General features: G+C 54.9%; 2 protein-coding genes across 2 annotated transcripts; one reads left to right on the top strand and one right to left on the bottom strand.

The window, feature by feature from the left end:
* The first annotated feature begins 4418 nt into the window (after positions 1 to 4418).
* Positions 4419 to 16939, top strand: Slc17a7 (solute carrier family 17 member 7). The gene is given in 13 exon segments (XM_051148513.1): positions 4419 to 4585; positions 9464 to 9716; positions 10581 to 10699; positions 10967 to 11081; positions 11159 to 11246; positions 11400 to 11486; positions 11579 to 11721; positions 12703 to 12852; positions 12987 to 13119; positions 13821 to 13931; positions 14465 to 14592; positions 15923 to 16060; positions 16062 to 16939. Coding segments are annotated over 13 exon segments (1683 nt in total). The 5' UTR covers positions 4419 to 4523; the 3' UTR covers positions 16218 to 16939.
* Positions 16940 to 17545: 606 nt separating this feature from the next.
* Gfy (golgi associated olfactory signaling regulator) lies at positions 17546 to 20110 on the bottom strand. Its single transcript, XM_051149426.1, has 3 exons — positions 18982 to 20110; positions 18285 to 18458; positions 17546 to 17739 (listed from the first exon to the last, which is right to left on the bottom strand). The coding sequence occupies exons 1-3, from the start codon at positions 20108 to 20110 to the stop codon at positions 17546 to 17548; spliced, it is 1497 nt and encodes a 498-aa protein (XP_051005383.1).
* Positions 20111 to 22293: the final 2183 nt, after the last annotated feature.

Raw genomic sequence — 22293 nt, forward strand, 5'->3', positions numbered from 1 at the left:
CAGCTGGGGAGCGTCTCCAGCCTGCACCCCCTGCTGGAGTGTACACTGCATTGGTAAATTGTCGGGTGCTATTTGTACTTGTTGCAGCCCAACTTTTGTTTTGTTTTTAACGTTTATTTTACACTAATGAATGTTTGTCTTGCGTGTATGTTTGTGGGCCATTTGTGTGTTTGGTTCCTGTGGAGGTCAGAAGACCGTGTTGCATCCCAGAATTGGAGTTGCAGGTGGTTGTGAGCTGCCATGTTGGTGTTGGGACCTGAACCAGAGTCCTCTGTGAAAGCAACAAGTATTCTTTAAAACAAAAACAAAACCTGTGTGTGTGTATGTATACACACACACATATATGTACATATACACACACACACATATGTGCATATATATATATATATATATTCTAAAATTGTTGAATTGCCTGTGAGTATGTCTGTGTGAGGGTGTCAGATCTTGGAGTTACAAACAGTTGTGAGCTGCCACGTGGTTGCTGGGAATTGAACGCAGGTCCTCCATAAACGCAGTCAGTGCTCCTAACTGCTAAGTCACCTCTCCAGCCCACAAGTATTCTTAACCAGTGAGCCATCTCTCTAATGCCAAAAGCAGACTCTTAAAGAAATAGAAGCCACAACCTTGTCTCAGACACAAGTACATGAGACGTGTCCCGAGTCAGGCTGGCTTCGGGCCCTGTGAGGGGAAGAAGGAGAACACAAGCAACTAAAGATATAAAAACACCACACCTGGCCAGTCCAGACCACCCACTCGGTGGGTATGGCCAGTCCAGACATCTCACTGAGCATGGCCAATCCAGACGCCTCACTCAGTGGGTAAAGCCACTTGCTACTAACCCTGATGACTGGAGGTCCATTCCAGGAGCCACATGGTGGGGAACTGACTCCTCAAAGTCACCCTCTGTCCTCTACACATGCGCACACAGGATTTTAGATGTATTATGTACGAACCATTCATCTGCACGTGCACTGTCTGGTACCTGCTGAGTTCTGAAGAGGCTGTGAGCTATTGTAAGGGTGGTGGGGCCCAAACCCTGGTCCTCTGCAGGAGCAGCAAATGCTGTTAACTACTGAGCTGTCTCTCCCACCCCAAATATATATGTAATTTTAGTTTTTTGTTTCTTCTTGAAACAAGGTTTCTCTGTAGCCCTGGCTGTCCTAGAATTCACTCTGTATTTTGAGGCTGGCCCAAAACTCAGAGATCCACCTGTTTCTCTGTTTTCCAAGTGCTGGGATTAAAAACATGCGCCACCACTCCCAGTTTATATATAAATTTTAAAAATTAAAAACAAAAGCCTGGTGTGGTGGCTCATGCCTTTAATCCGGGCATTTGATCTCTGTGGGTTTAAGGCCAACTGGCCTACATAGTGAACTCCAGCACAGCTGGGACTATGCAGAGAAGACCCTGCTCAAAATCTAAAATATATAACACGGCCATACAACTGTTGGGAAAAGTTGATACCGTCTCTCCCATAATCAGACATTCTTAGGAGGTTGAGGCAGGAGAATGACAAGTTCATGCTGTACAACAGCGAAATCTATCCTGCTCCAGGATTCTAGCAAGCAAACTGTCGAGCCCTGTCCACGGGAGGGCGCAAGGAAGCCTTATAGTCTAAGACTTCTTCGCTAGAAGAACTACACATCTAGAATCGACAAATAGAAACGCGGGGTGGGAAGCGCCGGATTGACTCTCCAGCGCAAAGGCCGTTGGGGCTTGTAGTCCAGACTGAGGCTGCCCGGGCAACCCAAGGACTAGTTTCCAAGTCCTGAAAGAGCTTGAAGACTGGGTGCGTTCCTCTTTCTCCGTTGCCATGGAGATGGTGCGGGCGACCGCCCGGGATTTGGCAGCGGCGGGGCCCCCCTCCCACTCCCTCCTCCTCACCATCTGCTCCTCCCTCACACCTGGCCGCGAGCCGCGGACGCCTCCTCCGCTCGCAGCCCGGGAGACTCCACGGCCACCAGGTGGCGCGTCTGCGGCTCAGCCCGCGATCCTCCCTCCCCCGGGGACTCGTCAATCAGAGACACAACTGAGACCCTCCGTTCCGTCGGCTTCTCTATCCCCTCCTGGGCCGCGCCATGAAAAATTAATCCTTTTGTAGCCTGACACGGGGAGAGAGACGGTGAGGAAACCAGCACCCTGCTGCTGAAGCCTGGAATTGGGGGTGCAACCGTGACGTGCTGCAGGGCCAGGTGCTTTAGGAGAGTAGGGGTTCCCCCCCAGGGGAAGGGATTGGAATCTACAGGTGGGGAGAGCACTTAGTGGGCGTGGTCAAATCGTGGAGCCCAAGTGGAAGGCACCTCTGGAACAGACTTAGGGAGGAGACAGACTCAAGAGGAGGAGCCAGGCCCAAGAAGACAGGGACAGACTTAGCAAGTCTGCAGGAGTAGAGGGACATACTTGGGGGGGGGGGGGCAGTGACAGAACTCACAGGGAGGAGACAGGACTCAGCTGATGCATCGTAGAGTTTAGGAGCCCGGTATATTCTAGGGGAGTGCAGAGGGGGCCATGGGGGCACGAAGGGCAGTAATGGTAAGCCTAGTTGTAGTGAACAGAATTCAAAGGGACGAAGGAGAGGGAGTTGAAAGAAGAGGCCTGAAGTGATGGCGCACGCCTTTAATCTCAGCACTCAGGAGGCAGAGGCAAGCGGATCGCTGTGAGTTCGAGGCCAGCCTGGTCTACAAAGTGAGTCCAGGACAGCCAGGGGTACACAGAGGAACCCTGTCTCGAAAAAACAAACAAACAACAACAACAAAAGCAAAACAAGAAAGAAAGAAAAGAAGGATGGAGTGCGAATAAACCCAACGAAAGTAGAACTCAAGGGGACTAGCGGGCAAGTGCGGGAAAGCCAAGCCGGAGGCATGGCCTGTAAGCCCAGCTACTCAGGAGGCTGCAGCCAGAGGACCATAAGGCCTGCCTTAGCTACAGGGTGACTGCTGGGGATGTAGCTCAGTGGACTTGCCTAGTGTGTGGGGCTCTGGGTATCATCCACAGTATGGCCAAAAAACGAAAGAAGGGTCCGGAGAGATGGCTCAGCAGTAATAGGCTGCTCTTCCAGAGGACCTGAGTTCAGTTCCAAGCACCCATATGGCAGCTCACAACTCCAGTTCCAGGGCCTCTACGGCCGCTGAGCATACAAGTGGTCCACAGATGTGTATGCTGGCAAAACACTCATATATATGTGTGTGTATATATATTATACAATTAAATGATTTTTGAGGGGCTTCAAGACAGAGTTTTTTTGTGTGTAGCCTTGGCTGTCCTCCTGGACTTGTTTTGTAGCCCAGGCTGGTTGGTTTTTTTTTTTTTGGTTTTTCGAGACAGGGTCTCTCTGTGTTAGCCTTGACTGTCCTGGACTCGCTTTGTAGACCAGGCTGGCCTCGAACTCCCAGTGATCCACCTGCCTCTGCCTCCCGAGGGCTGGGCTTAAAGGCGTGCGCCACCACCGCCTGGCTTAGCCCAGGCTGTTTTTATTTATTTATTTTTAAAGATTTATTTATTTATTTTGTGAATATGAATGCTCTGTTTTTCATGCACACCAGAAGAGGTAATCAGATTTAGATGGTGTGAGCCACTGTGTAGTTGCTGGGAATCTAACTCAATGCTCTTAATTGCTGAGCCATCTCTCTAGCCCCCAGGCTGGTCTTGAACTCAGAGATTGCCCCCTGCCTCTGCCAACCGAGTCCTGGGATGAATAACATGTGATACCAGCTCCACAAACAAACAAGCAACCAAACAAAACCTTATCTTTTTGTTTATTTTTGAGACAGGGTTTCTCTGTGTAGCCTTGGCTGGCCTGGAACTCACTCTGTAGCCGAGGATGCCCTTGAACTCACAGAGATTCCCCTGTCTCTTCCTCCTGAATGCTGAGATTACAGGCGTGTACCGACACTGCCCAGCTCAAAAAAAAAATTTTTTTTTTAAAAAAAGAAAACAGAGAGATGATTGACCAGGCAGAGAGAGAGAGAGAGAGAGAGAGAGAGAGAGAGAGAGAGAGAGAGAGAGAGAGAGAGAGAGAGAGAGAGAGAGAAAGATCAGACGAGGAAGAGAGCTCAGGAGTAGAGAGATCTGGGAAAGAGTGACCCAAAGAGCTTGGGATGTGCAGAATAATTTGAGGACTGTATTGTAGCGGGAAGCGAGGGAATTCACAGTTCAAAGCCAGGGACGTGGCCTTGAGATGGACAGGTGGAGGCTCAAGGATGGAAGAGTTGGAGAGAGAGGGTCTAGCCTGCAAGGCAAGGGGCTTAGTAGACTGGTCTCATATCTCCAGGTAGCTGGCTGGAAGGAGAGGGCGGGTCTTGCCTGCGAGGGGTGGGGCCTCGCCGGGTGGGCGTGGATGCCCCGCCCCGCCCCCGACGCTGAGTCCCGCGACAGCCCTGGGCAGCGGGCACTTGCAGCCTGGTTCCCCCCCGAGCGGAGCTGCGGGGCCGGGCCGGGCCGGGGCGGACCCGGGGATCCCGGACGCGGCCGCCCGGGCCCGCGGGCGGGGGGATTGGCAGGGGACCCGCGTGGGCACAGCCACCATGGAGTTCCGGCAGGAGGAGTTTCGGAAGCTAGCGGGGCGCGCCCTGGGGAGGCTGCACCGGTGAGCCTGGTGGGGTTCCAGGGAGGGGAAGGGTGAGGACGCCCCTTTTGCACCCGAGAGCAGACGGACAGAAGGAGAAGAGGCGACACCCTGGCATGATATGGGGAGGCCCATCCATCTGTTCAGGATTCCGTCCTGTCGATGCTGCCCTTCCATACAGACTGGTCCATCCTCTCTCTCTCTCCTCTCTCTCTCTCTCTCTCTCTCTCTCTCTCTCTCTCTCTCTCTCTCTCCTCTCTCTCTCTCTCTCTCTCTCTCTCTCCTCTCTCTCTCTCTCTCTCTGTCCCCTACACCTTACCCCACCTTGGGCTCGAGTTTTCTTTGGGACTGTGTATCCCTTCCTATTCTCTGGGTCTCTGTCCACCTGTCTTCTCTGCCTTCTCCTCACTTATCTCTGGGCCTCTTCGCCTCCCCCCCGCCCCCCATGAGGAGCCATTGCGCTCTCTGCTCACTAGCAGTCCAGCAGTCCTGACTCTGAGCCTCTCGTACTCCCCTCCCTCTCTTCTTCCCTGGACCACTGGTCCTCACGTTGATCTCTGTCTCTCTCAGCATCTCTGTTTCCGTGGGCTGTTATCTTCCCACTCTGGCTCTCTCCATCTCTCCTCTTTCTCAGGTTCTGTCCCTCGAGGCATTTAATCTGGAGCTAAAGCGGATTGGGGCTGCTGGTTCTTGTCCTTGAGAGGGGTTAAGCTGAGAGGGAAAAGCTGGGGTATCCCAGGTTCCATCCAGGGCTGGGTTGGGGGGGCATGAAGAGAGTTTCAGGCCACAAAACCAAATTAATCTTGGGGGTAATAAGGGCTTCCCAAGGGATATAGGCTAGAACTGGGCGATATTTGTTCCCACCAAGAGCCATGATTCTGGTGACCCCAATGTCCCTTGAGGTAGCCTGGGCACCTCCCAGCCTCTCACCCCCAACCCCAGCTCTGGCTCCAAGTCAGAGAAATTACTCAGCTCTTGAGAAGCCTAAAAATATCAGTGCACAGTGCGGGGAGGAGATGGCCTCGTGGGCATGGCGCCCTCAGACCCTGCTCCCTCCACACCCAGCCCAGGTCCACCTTTACATGGTCACATCCATATGGCTGGGCCACCCGAGTCTAACGTTAGTCTGCTAGTCCAGCTCGCTGTACTCACCTCCTGGACCCAAAGTTAGCCCCACCCTCTAGTGACCTGAGAGGGATGAAGGTGGACAGAGGAAGGCAGGAAGGTGCGGTGGGGATGGCAGGGTGGGGGTGGGGGTAGCTGAGACAGCTTCACCTCTCCGTTTTCCAATTCCCAGCCCCTCCCCACCCTTTTTTCTCGCCTCCTTTCACGAGTTTCTCAAAATACACCAGCGTGAAGTCAGGGGAGCTGGAGAAAGATGTGCTGGTGGAGGGGGTGACGGCAGGAGGGAGGTGTCCCTCCGGCCCCCTCCCTCAGTCTGTTCACCTCTCCTCTGGGTCTCCAGTCTGAACCCAGAGACCCCAGAGCCAGGAGAAGTAGCAGAAAGTTGGGGAAGGGGCAAGCATTTACTTTCACACAAGAATCCAGAATTCCTGTTGACAGCGGCAGGGGGGGTGGGGTGGGGGGCAACGACTAATTGGCTGAGGACCAAACTTCACACAGGTCATTTGAACACATGTCACTTTCCTTCCCAAGCTGGAAACAAGAGCTACAGATGTTCCTGGAGATGAGGAGTGCTGGCCGTGGGGTACTGGCCTGGGGGAGCGGGGAGAAGGGGTTTCCTTGGAACAGGTGAGCCAGGTGACTTAGGACAAAGAGGAGCCAGGGGTCCTTGCTTCTTACAGCCAGGCTCTGGGTAGGGCAAGGCTGGGCCAGGAGTGGATCGGGCCCATGTTGCTTTCCTCCTGTGTGACCTTGGACCTGTGACAACTGTTTCTGGATTAGGAAGAGACCAGCAAACTGCCAAGGTTTGGGAGAGAGAGAGAGATGCAGGGGTGCATTGAGAGAGCAGCTTAGACATTGTCTTCCTTTGGGGAAAACCTATGCCTAAGGTGCATAACCCCTCACCAAATCCTTGGCCTGGTTGATGTCATCCAGAGAGGGGAGGAGGGTTCTCTGTGACTCTTCTGCTATTTTGAGACAAGGTCTCCTGTAGCCCAGGCTAGCCCTTCAACTCTTGATCCTCTTGCCCCCGTCTCTCTAGTGCTGAAGTTGTAGGCATGCACTGCACCACCAGGCCCCACTTGGACGTCCCTAGTTAGTGCCGGGCCTTTTTTCTACTCTTGTGTGATATTCAGAATGCTGTTTGAAAAGCCGGGCTTAAACTGAGCATGGTGGCACACATCTTTAATCCCAGCACTTGGGAGGCAGAGGCAGGTGGATCGCTGTGAGTTCAAGGCCAGCCTGGTCTACAAAGCGAGTCCAGGACAGCCAGGGCTACACAGAGAAACCCTGTCTCAACAAAACAAACAAACAAACAAACAAACAACACCCCCCCCAAAAGAGAAAAGAAAAACCTGGCTTAGAGAGATCTGACATCTAATGTAAATAACAACTATCAAATTTCAGGGGCGGGGGGAGGGGCTGGAGAGACGGCTCAGAGGGTAAGAGCACTGGCTGCTCTCCCAGAGGTCCTGAGTTCAATTCCCAGCAACCACATGGTGGCTTACAACCCTCTATAATGTGATCTGATGCCCTCCTCTGGTGTACATGCAGACAGAGCACTGTATACATAATAAATAAATAAATAAATATTAAAAAAAAAAATCAGTCAAGTATCAGAAACCAACCTGGGTCAAACTCTGTCTCCAGGCTAATGCTCTTTGGAGGGCAGCATGCCCTATGCTGTTTAGCCTCGGGGCTTTGATGCCCAGCTCTTAGGCTCTCTTCCCTCTTTTTCTTTCTTCTTTCCCTTGGGTACTGTCTATACCCTCTCTCTTTCTATCCTCAGCCCTCCTTCCCTTTTTAAAGACAGGCTCTGGCTGTTTAGCCCTGGCTGGCCTGGAACTCACAGAGATCCTGCCTCTGCCTTAAAGTATTGTGATTAAAAAGGGGGTGCACCATCATACAGCTTGTTTTGTTTTGTTGAGACAAAAAGTCTGGGGTAGCCCAGGATGGATTCAGATCCACTCTGGAGCCAAGGATGACCTTGAACTCAGATCCTCCTGCCTCTGCCTCCCGAGGATTGTGATTACACCTGCCTGACAGTACACCTGGCATACGCAGTGCTGGGGTCTGACCCGCAGACTTGCCTGCATGCTAAGCAGGCACTCTGCCAGCTGGCCTACAACTCTGCCCACTCTCACTTGTCTCACTCTGTCTTGAAATGGCAGCAATCCTCCTGCCTCAGCCTCACAAGTGCTGGGATTACCAGGTGTGGAACAACCGTATCTGTATCTGGCTTCCACCTCCACCCCATCTCGTCCCTGCCCCTCCCCACCTCCTTAAGTCTCAGTGTGGGGCTGTGTTCCTTGGTCCTCCGCCCCCTCCCCCCAAGCCGTCTGTCTGTTCTTTCCTCCCCCGTCCCAGGCTCCCTCCATCTGTTCTCTCCCCTTCCTGGGAACCAGCCCGATCCCCTGGCTGACTAGCCACCTCAGAGGGGCCACGCCGTAAAAAAAATGTCCCCACACGTGAGGCGCATCATGGCCCCTCAGACCATTTGTCCTCCGTGTGTCTCATTTCTCTCTCATTTCTCCATTTTCTAATGTAAGAGGCTCTCTCCCCTGCCCTCACTCCACATCTGGGTCTCTTATTTAAGTGTCAGATAATTCCTACTTTCTCACCCCTGAGTCTCTGTTTCCCTTTCTCTTAGTTTCCTCAGTCTCTGTCTCTTGGTCTCTTTCTGTCTCTGCCTCTCTCTCCATCTCTGTCTCTCTGTGTATCTCCGTCTGAGTCTTTAGCCTTTCAGTAGGCTACTCCGCGTGCTTTCTGGCCCACTCGCAATAGCTCTTTGTCTCTCCGTCTCAGCGATCTCCCCACCTCTCTGGTCCTTTCTGGTCCGGTTCCCCGGTCTCCAGCAGCCTCGCTCTGGCTGGAATACAGCCCCTCCTCGAGCTCTATCCATCATCATGGACTCAATCCTGGATGCAGATCGGGGCGGAGGCGAGAGTCACGCTGGGGAATGAATGCGCCAATCTCCCTACCAGGGCCATCTGTCCCCTGCCAGGACACCAGCTATCACTCCCCCGTCCTGCCCCCTAGACTAACAGTCTTGAACCCCAGATTCCCCAGGGGTGCCTAAGCCAGACTGCTGGATTCGGCACCCCCTGAGGGGCTCCCCCAAACCGCGCCTGTGGGAATGGGCTTCAGGCAGCGTCAGCTGGACTTCAGCCCTTCATCTGGGGCCTGGAAGCAGGGCAGGGCTACCACAGAGGGGGTGGGGAGAGGGGGAGGGGTCGATATGTATAGCGGAGATGGCTCGGAAGCATCTGCTCTGTTGACACCTTTGCGCAGGCCTCTCCTTTGTACCTTTGCTGACTCAAATAGACTCGGATCTGCATCTGCTGGAGGGGGTTGGGGACAGTCTTGGAGCCTTGCGGTGGGGGCTTGCAGGAACCTGCCCTTTGATTTCAAAGGGCACTGTAGGGTCTATAGCTCCTTGGTGGAGAGAGATGAGAGGGCTAGGGAGAAGGTGTCTGAAGATCTTGACCCGAGAGTCGAGGCTGGTGGCTGGACTCCTGGGACTGGAAGGAATTCGGACTCTGGGTCCGGCAAAAGGATTCTGAATCTGGCAAAAGACGTGGGTTTTGCCATGTACTCCGGTGTCACAGGGAGGAGAGAGAACCAGATCTGAGCTCTTGGATGGATGGAGGGAAATACGGGTCCAGGGGTGCTTGCATCCTAGTAAGGGCAGCCAAGCAAGGTTAAACCAGGGGGCCCCCTGTGTCACCAGGAGGAGGGGCCTAGACTGCTGAGTCTTTGCTTCTCGCGGCCCCGCAGGCTCCTGGAGAAGCGGCAGGAAGGCGCGGAGACGCTGGAACTGAGCGCCGACGGGCGGCCAGTGACCACGCACACGCGGGACCCGCCTGTGCTGGACTGCACCTGCTTTGGCCTCCCTCGCCGCTACATCATCGCCATCATGAGCGGTCTGGGTTTCTGCATCAGCTTTGGCATCCGCTGCAACCTGGGCGTGGCCATCGTGTCCATGGTCAACAACAGCACGACCCACCGTGGGGGCCACGTGGTGGTGCAGGTAGCTGCTCTGGCGAGCCCTGCTCACGGCCCTTGGGCCAGGTCGCGCAATCCTGCCCAGCTACAACCCTTTGGCCCTGCCCATCTGAGCCTCCCTACAGATCAGATCTCACTCCCTGCTCCTGGCTTTCTCAGCCCCGCCCTGATATAAAGGAAGCTCCGCCTCCTTCCCATGCTCACATTACACCAGCATTAGGTTGGCTACTCACGATCCAGTTTGGACCTTCTAGCCCTTTCACTTACGGATGTACCCCACGCTTGCCTTCCCGGCTTCACTTACATAGTTTCACTGCTATCTCAAGCTCTTTTCCAAATTCACCTCTGCCTGTGTCCACCTGATTAATTCTGGCCCACACCTAAAGCCTCGCCCAAGCTTAGATTTATGCTATTTTACTTGTGTATTATATATATATATATAAAAAAAACAAAACCATGTCCCTGACTGGGAAAAGGAAAAAAATAATAATCTTGGTTTGGTCTGTGGCTTACCTGAAACCCTGTCCTTTGCTCCATTGTAATGAGGAACACCCCTAATTTAGCTGCTTCTTGGCCCTGCCTAGACCCCATACAGGTCTGTCCACAAACAGGAGGCAGTCACCCCAACACTTGGGGATATTCAGGGAGGGGATACTGAGGTAAGCAAGCAAGTAGAACCAGGCTTCTAGGCAGCAGCGCCTATAGCTAAAGTGGTAGGGTAGGCCCTAGCAACATAGAAGGGCGGAGCTCCGGAGAGCTCTAATTGGCAGGTTTGGGCAGAGGGAGGGGGGATCTTGTTGCTGATTGGCTGAGGTGCTAAGTCTGTGGGTGCTGATTGGTAGAGCTGATTCTGGAGGGCAGCTAGTTTGATGTGTATTTTAACCCGCAGAAAGCCCAGTTCAACTGGGATCCAGAGACTGTCGGCCTCATACATGGCTCCTTTTTCTGGGGCTACATTGTCACTCAGATTCCTGGAGGATTTATCTGCCAAAAATTCGCAGCCAACAGGTACAGTAGTGGAGTCTCAAGGTGGCAGAAGCTGCCGCTGTGTGTGGAGCAGCTAGAGGGAGTGGTCTTGGGTTTGGCTCCGGGAAATTGGGAGGGCCCTAGTTTGTGGGTATATCTTAGAGGTGGCCTCCAGTTCTGTGAACCACAAGGCCTGCTGTGGGCAGAAAGGGCAAAGGAACAGTGGGAAGGCTGGATGGCTAGGACCACATGCACACCTCACTACTTCTGGCATGGCTAGACTCCCTTTTTTCCAACCTTTCTCAACAGGGTCTTTGGCTTTGCCATTGTGGCTACATCCACCCTAAACATGCTGATCCCCTCAGCAGCCCGTGTCCACTATGGCTGTGTCATCTTCGTGAGGATCCTGCAGGGACTGGTGGAGGTAAAGACTGTCCCATAAGCCCCGTGTCCCCTCTCTGACCCCACCTCTTCTTGTTGACCTCGGTGCTCCCTCCCTAGGGGGTCACATACCCTGCTTGCCACGGCATCTGGAGCAAATGGGCCCCTCCCTTAGAACGGAGTCGGCTGGCGACGACAGCCTTTTGCGGTGAGAGGAAGGGGCTGGGGACCAGCTCCGGTGTGAGGGGGTGGTGGTGAGCTGTGACCTCAACTTAGGTGTGGCAGAGATTCCAGGGCTGAGGGTCTGCTCACCTAGATCTAGGGAAGACAGGTCTGTTCTATACCTTCTCGGACTCCTCAGGGTCCTACGCCGGGGCAGTGGTCGCCATGCCGCTCGCCGGGGTCCTGGTCCAGTATTCAGGGTGGAGCTCTGTCTTCTACGTCTATGGTGAGGCACTCGGAGGTGTGGTCCTGGGTGGAACCGGGGCTGCGGGAGCCTGAGTGTCACCCTACTCCCACCCCACTCCTGACTCCCCTTAGGCAGCTTTGGGATCTTTTGGTACCTCTTCTGGTTGCTCGTCTCCTATGAGTCACCTGCACTGCACCCCAGCATCTCGGAGGAGGAGCGCAAATACATCGAGGATGCCATCGGAGAGAGCGCCAAGCTCATGAACCCTGTCACGGTTGGTCTGGGTGGGGAGGAGAGAGGGTTGTGCAGGCTCAAACCTGTGCAGAAACTCAGGGAAGACAGGACTGCCGAGCAAAAGGCTGGGGCCAAGTGGGACGTGGTAAAAGCATGCCAGCCAGCTACTTGAGGAGCTGAGGCAGGAGGATTGCAAGTGCGAGGTCAGGCTATAAAAGGAGTTTCAAGGCCAGGCTAGGCAGTTTAGTGAAGCCTTGTTTCAACATTGGAATGTGGGTTAGAGGTTTAGCTCAGTAGTATGTGAGGGGCTGTGGATGTGGCACAACGGTAGAATGCTTGCCTAGCATGCATGAAGTTCTGGGAAGTTCTGGGTTCTGTTCCCACTACTAAAGAGAGAGAGAGAGAGAGAGACAGAGAGAGAGAGAGAGACAGAGAGAGACAGAGAGAGGGGGGCGGGGGGGTGGAAGAAAGGAAGGAAGAAAATAGCTGGGCTAGGTTCTGTATTAGGAGGGATGGGGTTTAGGAACGGCAGGTACAGGGTAGACTGATTTAGAGCCACTCATGAGGCCTGCTAAAAACAGTGGAGAGGTGGGGCACTGTGGCGCACGCCTGTAATCCCAGCACTCAGGGAGGCAGAGGCAGGAGGATCTCTGTGAGTTTGAGGCCAGCCTGGTCTACAAAGCGAGTCCAGGACAGCCAAGGCTACACAGAGAGACCCTGTAAAACACCAACAAACAAAAATATTGCTGTGGGTATGGCTAGACCTTGTGTAGTGATGGAATAGACATTTTACAGGGCTCACCATTTATGGGTTACCATGGGGGCAACATCTGAAATCCAAGGAACCTCTGGGGAGTCAGGACCCTAGCCTTAATCCTTTCAATGAATGGGACCTTAAAACTGGATTTTTAGAATTCCTAAGTCCTCACGAGAAAATGTATGGCTTATGGACAGGAAGTTCCCAGGCTCTGTATCTGTCTTAGCATGGTCTGCTCTCCTCTCCTGTCCACTCCGCCCACAGAAGTTTAACACGCCCTGGAGGCGCTTTTTCACGTCCATGCCGGTCTACGCCATCATCGTGGCCAACTTTTGCCGCAGCTGGACCTTCTACCTGCTCCTCATCTCCCAGCCTGCCTACTTTGAAGAAGTGTTCGGCTTTGAGATCAGCAAGGTGGGGGTGCAGGAGTACGGGACTCAGTGAGGGTGAGGGAGAGACTGCCTGCGTCCCCTAGGCTGGCATGGAGGAGGAGGTCGCGGTGGTCACCCAAAGGGAGTGGCTGGCTGCCCATTCCCCTGCTCTCACAGGTGGGCCTGGTGTCGGCGCTGCCTCACCTGGTCATGACCATCATCGTACCCATCGGGGGCCAGATCGCCGACTTTCTGCGCAGTCGCCGTATAATGTCCACCACCAACGTGCGAAAGTTGATGAACTGCGGGGGTGAGCTGGTGGGGCCAGGTGGAGCCGACCACACAGGGGTCTGGTGGGCGGGGGCGGGGCGGGGCCGAGGGCGGGGCCGACCAGACCCAACCCCAGCCACACAGGGGAGTGTCTGGTGGGCGGGGCCGAGGGCGGGGCCGACCAGACGCAACCTCAGTGAGTTAGGGCAGTGCGCTACAGTTTCACAAAGTCAGGTTTCGAGACCACCAGACCCGGTGGTGTAGAGAAGACACTGAATTTGAGGGTTGGGGCCTTCACGAGGCTAGCTGGAATCAGACTTAAACTAGGATGGGAGTGGCGGGGATTGGGGAGCACTGTGGATGGGGGACCTAAGTAGATCAGGCTATAACAGGTTTTAAGGAAACCGGTCATGGGTAGGACTGTGGGAACACCAGGCTGTGCGAGTGGCCATCAGGAGAGATGGAGTCGTGAGTGGGGTCTCAGGCCTCCTTAGGTGATAGTGACGGAGAAGTGAGTTTTGAGGGTCCAGAGGTGGGGTGTTGTGTCTAAGTGTCACCTAGTTAGAAGGTGGGACCACAGTCGGCCCTTTTGAGGCTGATCAGCCAAAGGCCATGGATGGGGTTGAGTCTTGGGGAAGCAGGACCCACTCCGGTTTGGTGGGACCAGAGTGAGGTCCACTGCAGGTCCGGGCTGGGCAGAAGGGGTCACAGTGGGCACTTGGGAGACATGGTCCTCTTCAGGTTTCGGAATGGAAGCCACACTGCTGCTGGTGGTCGGATACTCACACTCCAAGGGCGTGGCCATCTCCTTTCTAGTCCTGGCTGTGGGCTTCAGCGGCTTTGCCATCTCTGGTGAGAATCCAGACGGTCAGCTTGGGGCTATTGTAGTCAGCTCAGGTTCTGTAATAGGCGTCTCGGGACCTAGAGAGATGACTCCGGCTCTGTAGTTAAAATACTCTTGCTTGCCATGTTGGGTGTGGTGGCGCACACCTTTAATCCCAGCTCTCGGGAGGCAGAGGCAGGCGGAGCACTGTGAGTTCAAGGCCAACCTGGTCTACAAAGTGAGTATAGGACAGCCAAGGCTACACAGAGAAACCCTGTCTCAAAACAACAACTCTAAAGGACCTGAATTTGGTTCCCCGCATCTACCCTACTGCTCATGGCTCCAGCTCTAGTGGACTGGGCACCCTCTTCTGGACTCTATGGACACTGCACTCACATGTGCATACCCCCACACAGGCATACACATTAGTAAATACACATTTTTGAAAAATGAGTGTCTCAAAAAGCAAAACAAAACCAGGGGATGGGGTGGGTGTGGCACTGCAGTGGGTTACTTGAGTTGGGGACTTGATGTGACATCTGCCGACTTGATACCCCACCAGGGTTTAACGTGAACCATTTGGACATCGCCCCTCGTTATGCCAGCATCTTGATGGGTATCTCCAATGGCGTGGGCACACTGTCTGGGATGGTGTGCCCCATCATCGTGGGTGCAATGACAAAGCACAAGGTTAGCACACTTTTCCCAATGAGTGCCTGGAACCTTCCAGGTATCCCTTGTTCCTTCTCCCCCCCCCCTTTTTTTCTTTTTTTCATTTTTTGGTTTTTTGAGACAGGGTTCCTCTGTGTAGCCTTAGCTGTCCTGGACTCTTTTTGTAGACCAGGCTGGCCTCAAACTCACAGCGATCCGCCTGCTTCTGCCTCCCGAGTGCTGGGATTAAAGGCTTGCGCCACCATGAGTTTCCCTTTCATTAAAAAAAGTATTTATTTATGTATATTATTTTATTATTTATTTATTTATGTGTATGTACACCTGCTGGCCAGAAGAGGGCATCAGATCCCAGTGTAGATAGTTGTGAGCCAACATATGGTTGCTGGGAATTGAATTCAGGACCTCTGGAAGGTCAGACAGTGCTCTTAACTGCTGAGTCATCTCCCAAATTCCCTCTCCCTTTCTTTTATCTCTCCTTTCCCCCTTCCCTCCTTTTCTTTTTCCTTTTTTAAAAAAAGATTTATTTATTACATATACAATGTCTGCCTGCATGTATACCTGCAGGCACGAAGAAGGCATCAGATCTCATTCTAGATGGTTGTGTTGTGAGCCACCATGTGGTTGCTGGGAATTGAACTCAGGACCTCTGGAAAAGCAGTCAGTGCTCTTAACCTCTGAGCCATCTCTCCAGCCTGCCCCTCCCCCCCTTTTCTTTTGAGACAGGGTTTCTCTGTGTAGTCCTGGCTATTCTGGAACTCACTCTGTAGACCAGGCTGGCCTTAAACTCAGATTTTCTTTTATCTCTTTTTTAAAATCTAATTTTATTAATTTAATTTTTACTAACTTAATGTGTGTGAGCTAATTTGTGCCACGGAATGTGTGTAGAGGTCAGGGTCCAGCTGTTGGGTTCCTCTCTCCATCTCACGAGCCCCAGGGATAGAACGCAAATGTCGTCAGGCTTGGCAGCACCATCTCACCAATGCTATTTTCTAAGTCAGAATCTCACTCTGTAGACCAGGCTGGCCCTGCACTCACAGAGATCCACCTACCTCTGCTTCCTGAGCGTGCCCTCCCACATTGGCCTCCTGCTAGTGTTAACTTGTGTGTCTGTGCATGTGAATTCCCAGACCACAGAGGCCGGAGGTCACTGTGAGCCGCCTGGTGTGGGTGCTGGGATCTGAACTCGGTCCTTCTGCAAAAGCAGTCAGACCCCTTTGCCGCCGCTGCCGCCGAGCCATCTTTTCGAAGGCAGCGTCATCCCGTGCCACCCTGCACAGTCCCTGGGATGAAAGGTGTGCTTCCCTCCGTCCCTCTTTTGACCTTCTTCCTTGTCTGCCCCCCCCCCCAGACCCGGGAGGAGTGGCAGTACGTGTTCCTCATCGCCTCCCTGGTGCACTATGGGGGTGTCATCTTCTATGGGGTCTTTGCTTCGGGAGAGAAGCAGCCGTGGGCGGAGCCGGAGGAGATGAGCGAGGAGAAGTGCGGCTTTTGTCGGCCACGACCAGCTGGCTGGCAGCGACGAAAGTGACATGGAAGACGAGGCTGAGCCCCCGGGGGCGCCCCCCGCGCCTCCTCCGTCCTACGGGGCCACACACAGCACAGTCCAGCCTCCGAGGCCCCCACCCCCTGTCCGGGACTACTGACCACGTGCCTCCCACCGACAGGCAGTTTCCGGGACCTCACTGGACACACCTCCGGCCTGAGCGGCAGTGTGGGGGAACCCCAGTCCTCTCTGTCCGGCCTCAGGCTTAAGATGCAAATCTGCCCTTGTTCCCAGTGCTGTCCAGCCAGCCCCCTCTTTCCTTCTCAACTGCTCTCTCGGGGGTGAAGCTGCACACTAGGCAGCTTCGAGGATACCCAAGCACCCCTGAAAGTTGTTCTCCGCTTGTTCTGCCTGTGTGGTTTCAAATCTCTTTCAGGGCTTTATTTGGATGGACAGTTCAACCTCTGTCTTGTGGTTTTGAGGTTTCACCCCTTTTCCTAGGACCCCAGGGATGCTCAGGCTACCCTCCCCCCCCCCGTGATTATTCAGGTGGTCCCCAACTCAGAAAAATTCTAGTTCCAAGGCTCGCCTAACCATTTTGCACTTCCCAAGTTGGTTCAACCAACCATCAACCCCGCCATTCTTGGGGCCGATTCTCACCAGCGTTTCTGAGGGAAAATGGTGATTTCAAGTCTCCCCACTCCTTACTGCCCTCCTCCCCTCACCAGCACACTTTGCCGGACCTTGTCCTTAGCTTAGTACAACGTCCAGGGAAATGGCCGGAATGGCTCCGCTCACCCTGTGCTCTTTTTTCTGACTCAGTTTTCAGGTCTAAGTAGTGGCTGCTCAAGGCTATTATTAATTCAGTGGCTCAGGGCCACCGCTTCTCACCCCCCCCCCCTTGTGGTGGTTTCAGGATCTCCCCCCTCCCCCTAAATCCTTGCACTTTATTCTCCTGGGTGGTTCCACACTGCCCTCGGTTTCTCAGTGGCCATGTGTTGTGTCCCTCAGGGGCTAAATGACTCCAAATCTGGGGGTGCTCCCCCTCACAGACATCTGGGGAAGGAATGTGAGTGGAGTTATAGAATCCCAGGGAAGGGAGGGGGCTGGGAGAAGGGGGTCGTTCCTGGGCAGGGATGTGTCTTGGTGTCTGTCTGTGACGTAACTCCTGCCCTGCCCCGTCCCACTCCCAATAAACGCTTTGGTGTACGGATTAGGTCATCACCTGATGCGGGTCACAAGAGTGGGGGAGCAGGGTCCAGACCAAGCCCTCCCTCCCTCCCTCCCAGGGGGGCTGCAGATGGCGCCCTCCTGCCTGCGCCCCTCAGCCCCGCTACCTGCCGCCCACGCCCAACCAGGCCCCGGCTCTCCCCCTCCATCAAGCACTCGAGTGCAAGACTAGGGACCGAGGCCGTTTATTGGGAAGCTCTGCGTGGCTCTGGGGCCTTGAGGCGCTGAAGCTGGGTCGGCCGGGCCTGCGGTGCCATCTCAGACAAAGTTGGGGGCCAGCGCGGCGGGCGACAGGGCTTCCAGGCGCTGCGGCCCGCGGGGCGGAGGGGGCAGCTTGGGCGGCAGCGGGGGCGTGGGAGGTGGCTGCTGCGTGGCGATGTGCGAGGGCACCCACACATCCGGGGCGTAGAAGTAGAGGTCCAGCGGGTCCTTCGGGGCATCCAGGTGCAGGACTGCAAGGGCGAAGAGGAGAGGGGACGGGGTGAGCGGGTCAGGCAGCTGGCCAATGAGAGGGCGTGTAATGTCCCTGCGGGCTGGGGGGCGGCGTGAGGGTTTTGTGGGGGTGTGTGGAGAACTAGGCAGGGCTTGAGGGAGCTGAGGAGGGTTTGGAGAGGGTGTGAGGATGCGTGCGTGCGTGCATGTATGTGTGTAAGTGTGTTTGCACGTGCGCGTATGGTATGTGTATGTGTGCGTGCGTGTTTTGTGTGTGCGCACGTGCGTGTATGAATGTGTGTGCATGTATGTGTGTATGCCTGCGTGTGTAGTGTGTGTGTGTGTGTGTTGGGAATCTGGGATATGTAATGAGATCCTATCTCAGTGGAGGAAGAGGAAGTGGGGGTGAGGGCAGAGGAAGAATTCAGGTATAGGGGGCTGGACCAGCCCGTGGTGGGGTCAAGCCTTATACTTACCTCGGACAGGGATTTTTGTTCTTTAGAGGAATGTCCTAAGGCCCCTGTGAAGCCGGGATAAGGTCCGCCCACGGCAAGCAAGCACTCACCTGGTTCATCCCCACTGTCCTGGAGCCGGTGGTGTGCAAAGGACCTGTGTCTGGAGGCCCGGCGGTAGAGACACCACAACAGCAGGAAGACACCAATTAGCATCCCTGTCCCCGCGAAAAACAGGCATAGAGCCCCTCCGACCGAGCCTCTGGGGCGGCTGACCAGAGTCACACCTGAGGATGACACAGTTGGCTGAGCTGAGGGCCTCCTTCCTCAGACCTGAGGTCCAAACCCAGCCCCCTCTCTCAGATCCACAGGTCCAGACCCAGCCCTCCTCCCTCAGACCCAGAGTCCAGATCCAGCCTCCTCCCTCAGACCCAGGGGTCCACACCCAGCCTTCCTCCCTCAGACCCAGGGTCCAGACCCAGCCCTCCTCCCTCAGACCCAGGGTCCAGACCCAGCCCTCCTCCCTCAGACCCAGGGGTCCACACCCAGCCCTCCTCCCTCAGACCCAGCCCTCCTCCCTCAGACCCAGCCCTCCTCCTTCAGACCCAGGGTCCACACCCAGCCCTCCTCCCTCAGACCCAGGGTCCACACCCAGCCCTCCTCCCTCAGACCCAGGGTCCACACCCAGCCCTCCTCCCTCAGACCCAGCCCTATTCCCTCAGACCCAGCCCTCCTCCCTCAGACCCAGGGTCCAGACCCAGACCTCCTCCCTCAGACCCAGTCCTCTTCTTTGAGATCCAGGCCCCTCACCAGTCTCCTTCACATGCTCCACCACGATGATAGTATTGACCGTCTCTCCTCGGCTGTGTCTCTGAGGGGCCTGAGGCATGGCAACCTGATTGGAGGGCTCTAGAGGAGCAGGGGGCCCTGCAATCCGTGCTGAGGGAGGAGGGAGAGCTGGCCCCTTGGGGCCTGAGCTCTGGGGCACGCTCAGCTCTTTGGTCCCTAGGAAATCTGAGGTGGACAAGCCAGTGGTGGCAGCTGGGGTGGCAGCAGGGGCTTCTGGGGTGGGACTAAAGCCTGGCTCACTGGGAGTGGTGGCTTCCTCCCACAGGGTTGTTGTTTGGGTGGGAAGACTAGTGGTGACTTCCAAGGCAGCGGTCACAGCCATCCCTGTTGCGTTTTGGTTGTAGGTCGTGGGTATGTCAGTGGGGTTGGAGCTGTGGGCCATGAGAAGTGCTGACTGGGGAGGGTGTGCAGGGTCAGGGTGGGTGGGTGCTGGCAATGCAGAACTTAGGTTTCTGGTGGTGCCAGGGTCATGGGTCTCCAGGGATTTGGAGCTGAGGAGTTGGGTGGGGCTAGGACTTGGTCTCTTTGGCCCTTCACCAGGTGAGTGTTTGGGGGTATCTCCTTCAGGGATTTTAGGGGATTCGTGGTGTGCAGTTGGTGTCGGGTCAGGGGAGTCTGGGAGGGATGATTTGGAAGGATTAGGTTTTGGGGTTTCAGGCAATCCAGACTGGGAAGGTCCAGAGAGATCAGGCTTGGGGGTCTCAGGAGATTTGGGGAGTGCTGCTGTGGAAAGGCTCATCCATGAAAAGCCCTGAGACTTTGCTCCTGAGGTGGTAAGCTGCTCAGGCGTGGGAGTCTCTGGAGAATTTGAAAGGTTGGAGCCAGGGGTCTCAAGCAAGCTTTTTATGGTGATGTCAGGGGAAGCTGAGGGTGGTGTCTTGGAGGGCTCAGGAGGGGTGGGTGCAGGGTACCCTGGGGAAGGTTCATCTCTAGGAGAATTTTCTACAGCACCAGTGGGCATCCCAGAGGGCTGGGCTGTGCCCTGGAGGTCGGAGTCCACAGGTAGAGATGCTGAGGGAGCTGCCCGGGACCCCAGACTATCAAGGAGAAAGGGGAGGAGGAGGAGGAGGAGAGGGCTGAAGGGCTGCATGGCTCAGAGATGCTCGTAGCTGTGGAAGTAGGTAGGAAGAAGCATTAAGGCCAAAGCATCCCGCGGCCCTCCCCAGAAGCCACGCCCACTGGCTCCCAGAAGGACTAGGTCTGTTGGGGGACCCTGGCAAAAACCAACTTCAACTCCCTGGAGGCTGTGGGGGTGGTAACTGGTCACCAAGAACACAGGCGTTCAGAGATTCTTTTGAGTGGTGGTACATTTCCCAGTGGGGTCACTGAAAATTTGGGACATAATGACATCTTTCCAAGATCCCACAAAAGTGAGGTTCACCTTTGGAGGGTGTCAGATGGCTAAGGGGACATAGGAAAATCTGAGGCCAGGGATACACAGGCTTTGAGACGGGGTGGGGGAAGGGGTAGAGTGGTTGGGGAGGGGGGTGACGGGGGGGGGCGTTGGAGGAGCTGAGGCTCAGGCAGAGTCAGGGAGGAGGAAGACGCTGAGTCCCACAGAGTGGAGGGTAAAGGGTCCATGTCTCTGCTGCTAGCCAGAAATTAGGACATTTGGAGATTTTGATTACTGGAGCCTGGAAAGGGGCTTAAGGATCACAGGGAAAAAAAAAAAAAAAAAAAAGAATCACAGGGGAAAGGACATGGGGTTGCTAGACATAGCGATGTGAGGTGTAGACTCCTTGCCCGGCCTGATGTAGATGGAGACCTCTGGGACTGTAACCTCAGCGCCCTGTTTATAGAAGACGGAGCTAGGGATCCAGTAACTCCTGTAGTGGGTTGGAGATGGAGATGGAGGTGGGGCAGGGTCGTCTGGGGTCGTGGGGGTCTCCTACCTGTTCAGTGGTGTCCAAGACAACAGCAGACGATCAACGCTGGACAAAGAGGCAGGCAGGGAGTGCTGCTGAATGGCACTGGGAGAGGCAGCACTGGGAGTCCCAGAGGCACACAGGTGACAGGTGACGCACCTGACCCCCTCCCTGGGGGATCCTGAGAACCTAGCAACAAGCTGAGATTCTTAAAGAAACAGAGACATAGAATCTCATCGCTGGGGTAGAGAAGGAAGTTAAGTTAGGTTTTAATCAAGATATGTTCCCTTTGAAGGCAAGGTTTGGCCAGGTATGACGGCGCAGGCCTGTGATCCCTCTTCTTGGAAGGCTAAGGCACAAAAGTTATGAGTTCAAAGCCAGCTTGGGTGACACAATGAGACCCAGGCCAGACTGGGCTTCAGTGACTCTAAAACAAAAATAAAACCCAGCCGCTCAAACACACACAACCCCCCACCCCCATCCCCCCAAAAACCCACTACCAACCCAACAGACACAAACTCTCCGATGAGTCCTGGTACCACCTGGGCGGGGGGGGGGGGGGGGGGGGAGGTGGTGGTGGTGGTGGCACACAGCTGTAACCCCAGCACTCGGGAGGCAGAAGCAAGTAGATCTCTGTGAGTTCGAGGCCAGGCTGGTCTACAAAGTGAGGTCCAGGAAATACAGAGAAACCCTGTCACAGAAAACAAAAGAGTCCTAGGACCTCTCCCATCCACCAACCAAATCCAAGGATCTAAATCCCTGGTAACTTTCTTCTTTAATCCCACTAGGCTACTCTGTTCCCTTCAGGCTGAAGAATGCAGTTGTCCCCTCTTGCCAGAACCCAGGAGACTGGGGTTGACCAATGGGGTTGACCACCTTTAGGCTTGGGATTCCAAGTCTGGTCCCCTCCTGTCTGTGGAGGCAGGAGTCCAGGCCCTTGTCCACCTCCTTTGTCCATGGTATGGGAGGAGGGTGTCCCTCTTGGAGAGAGTCTTATGTAGCATACACAGGCCTCAAATTTGGAGTGATCCTCCTGTTTGTTTCCTGGGTGCTAGGATGACAGATGTGCGGCACTGTGGGGTGGCCTTGAGGGTCCCCTTTAAACGTGCTGGATATGGATTGGGCCGGATCTTCACTAGCCCCTGGCATCCCTTGTGGGGAGGGAAAGGAGTCATCCTGTGGAAGCCTCCTGAGTCCCACTCTACGGTGGTGACTTCCGGTCTGCACACTACCATCTCTGCTCTCCTTCCCCGGCTCTGATGGGCCTGCCTGCCTGTCTTTCCACACCCTCTCTTTTCAGCTCCCCCACCCCCATTTCCAGAGCCCCCAGTCTTTCTTCCTCCGTGTTATTCCTTTCACAGGCAGCCAGTCTTTCGTCCTTCTGTCTGGAGGTGATGCTCTGTGTCTT

Source organism: Acomys russatus, chromosome 7 (assembly GCF_903995435.1).
Source record: "Acomys russatus chromosome 7, mAcoRus1.1, whole genome shotgun sequence".
NCBI lineage: Eukaryota > Metazoa > Chordata > Mammalia > Rodentia > Muridae > Acomys > Acomys russatus.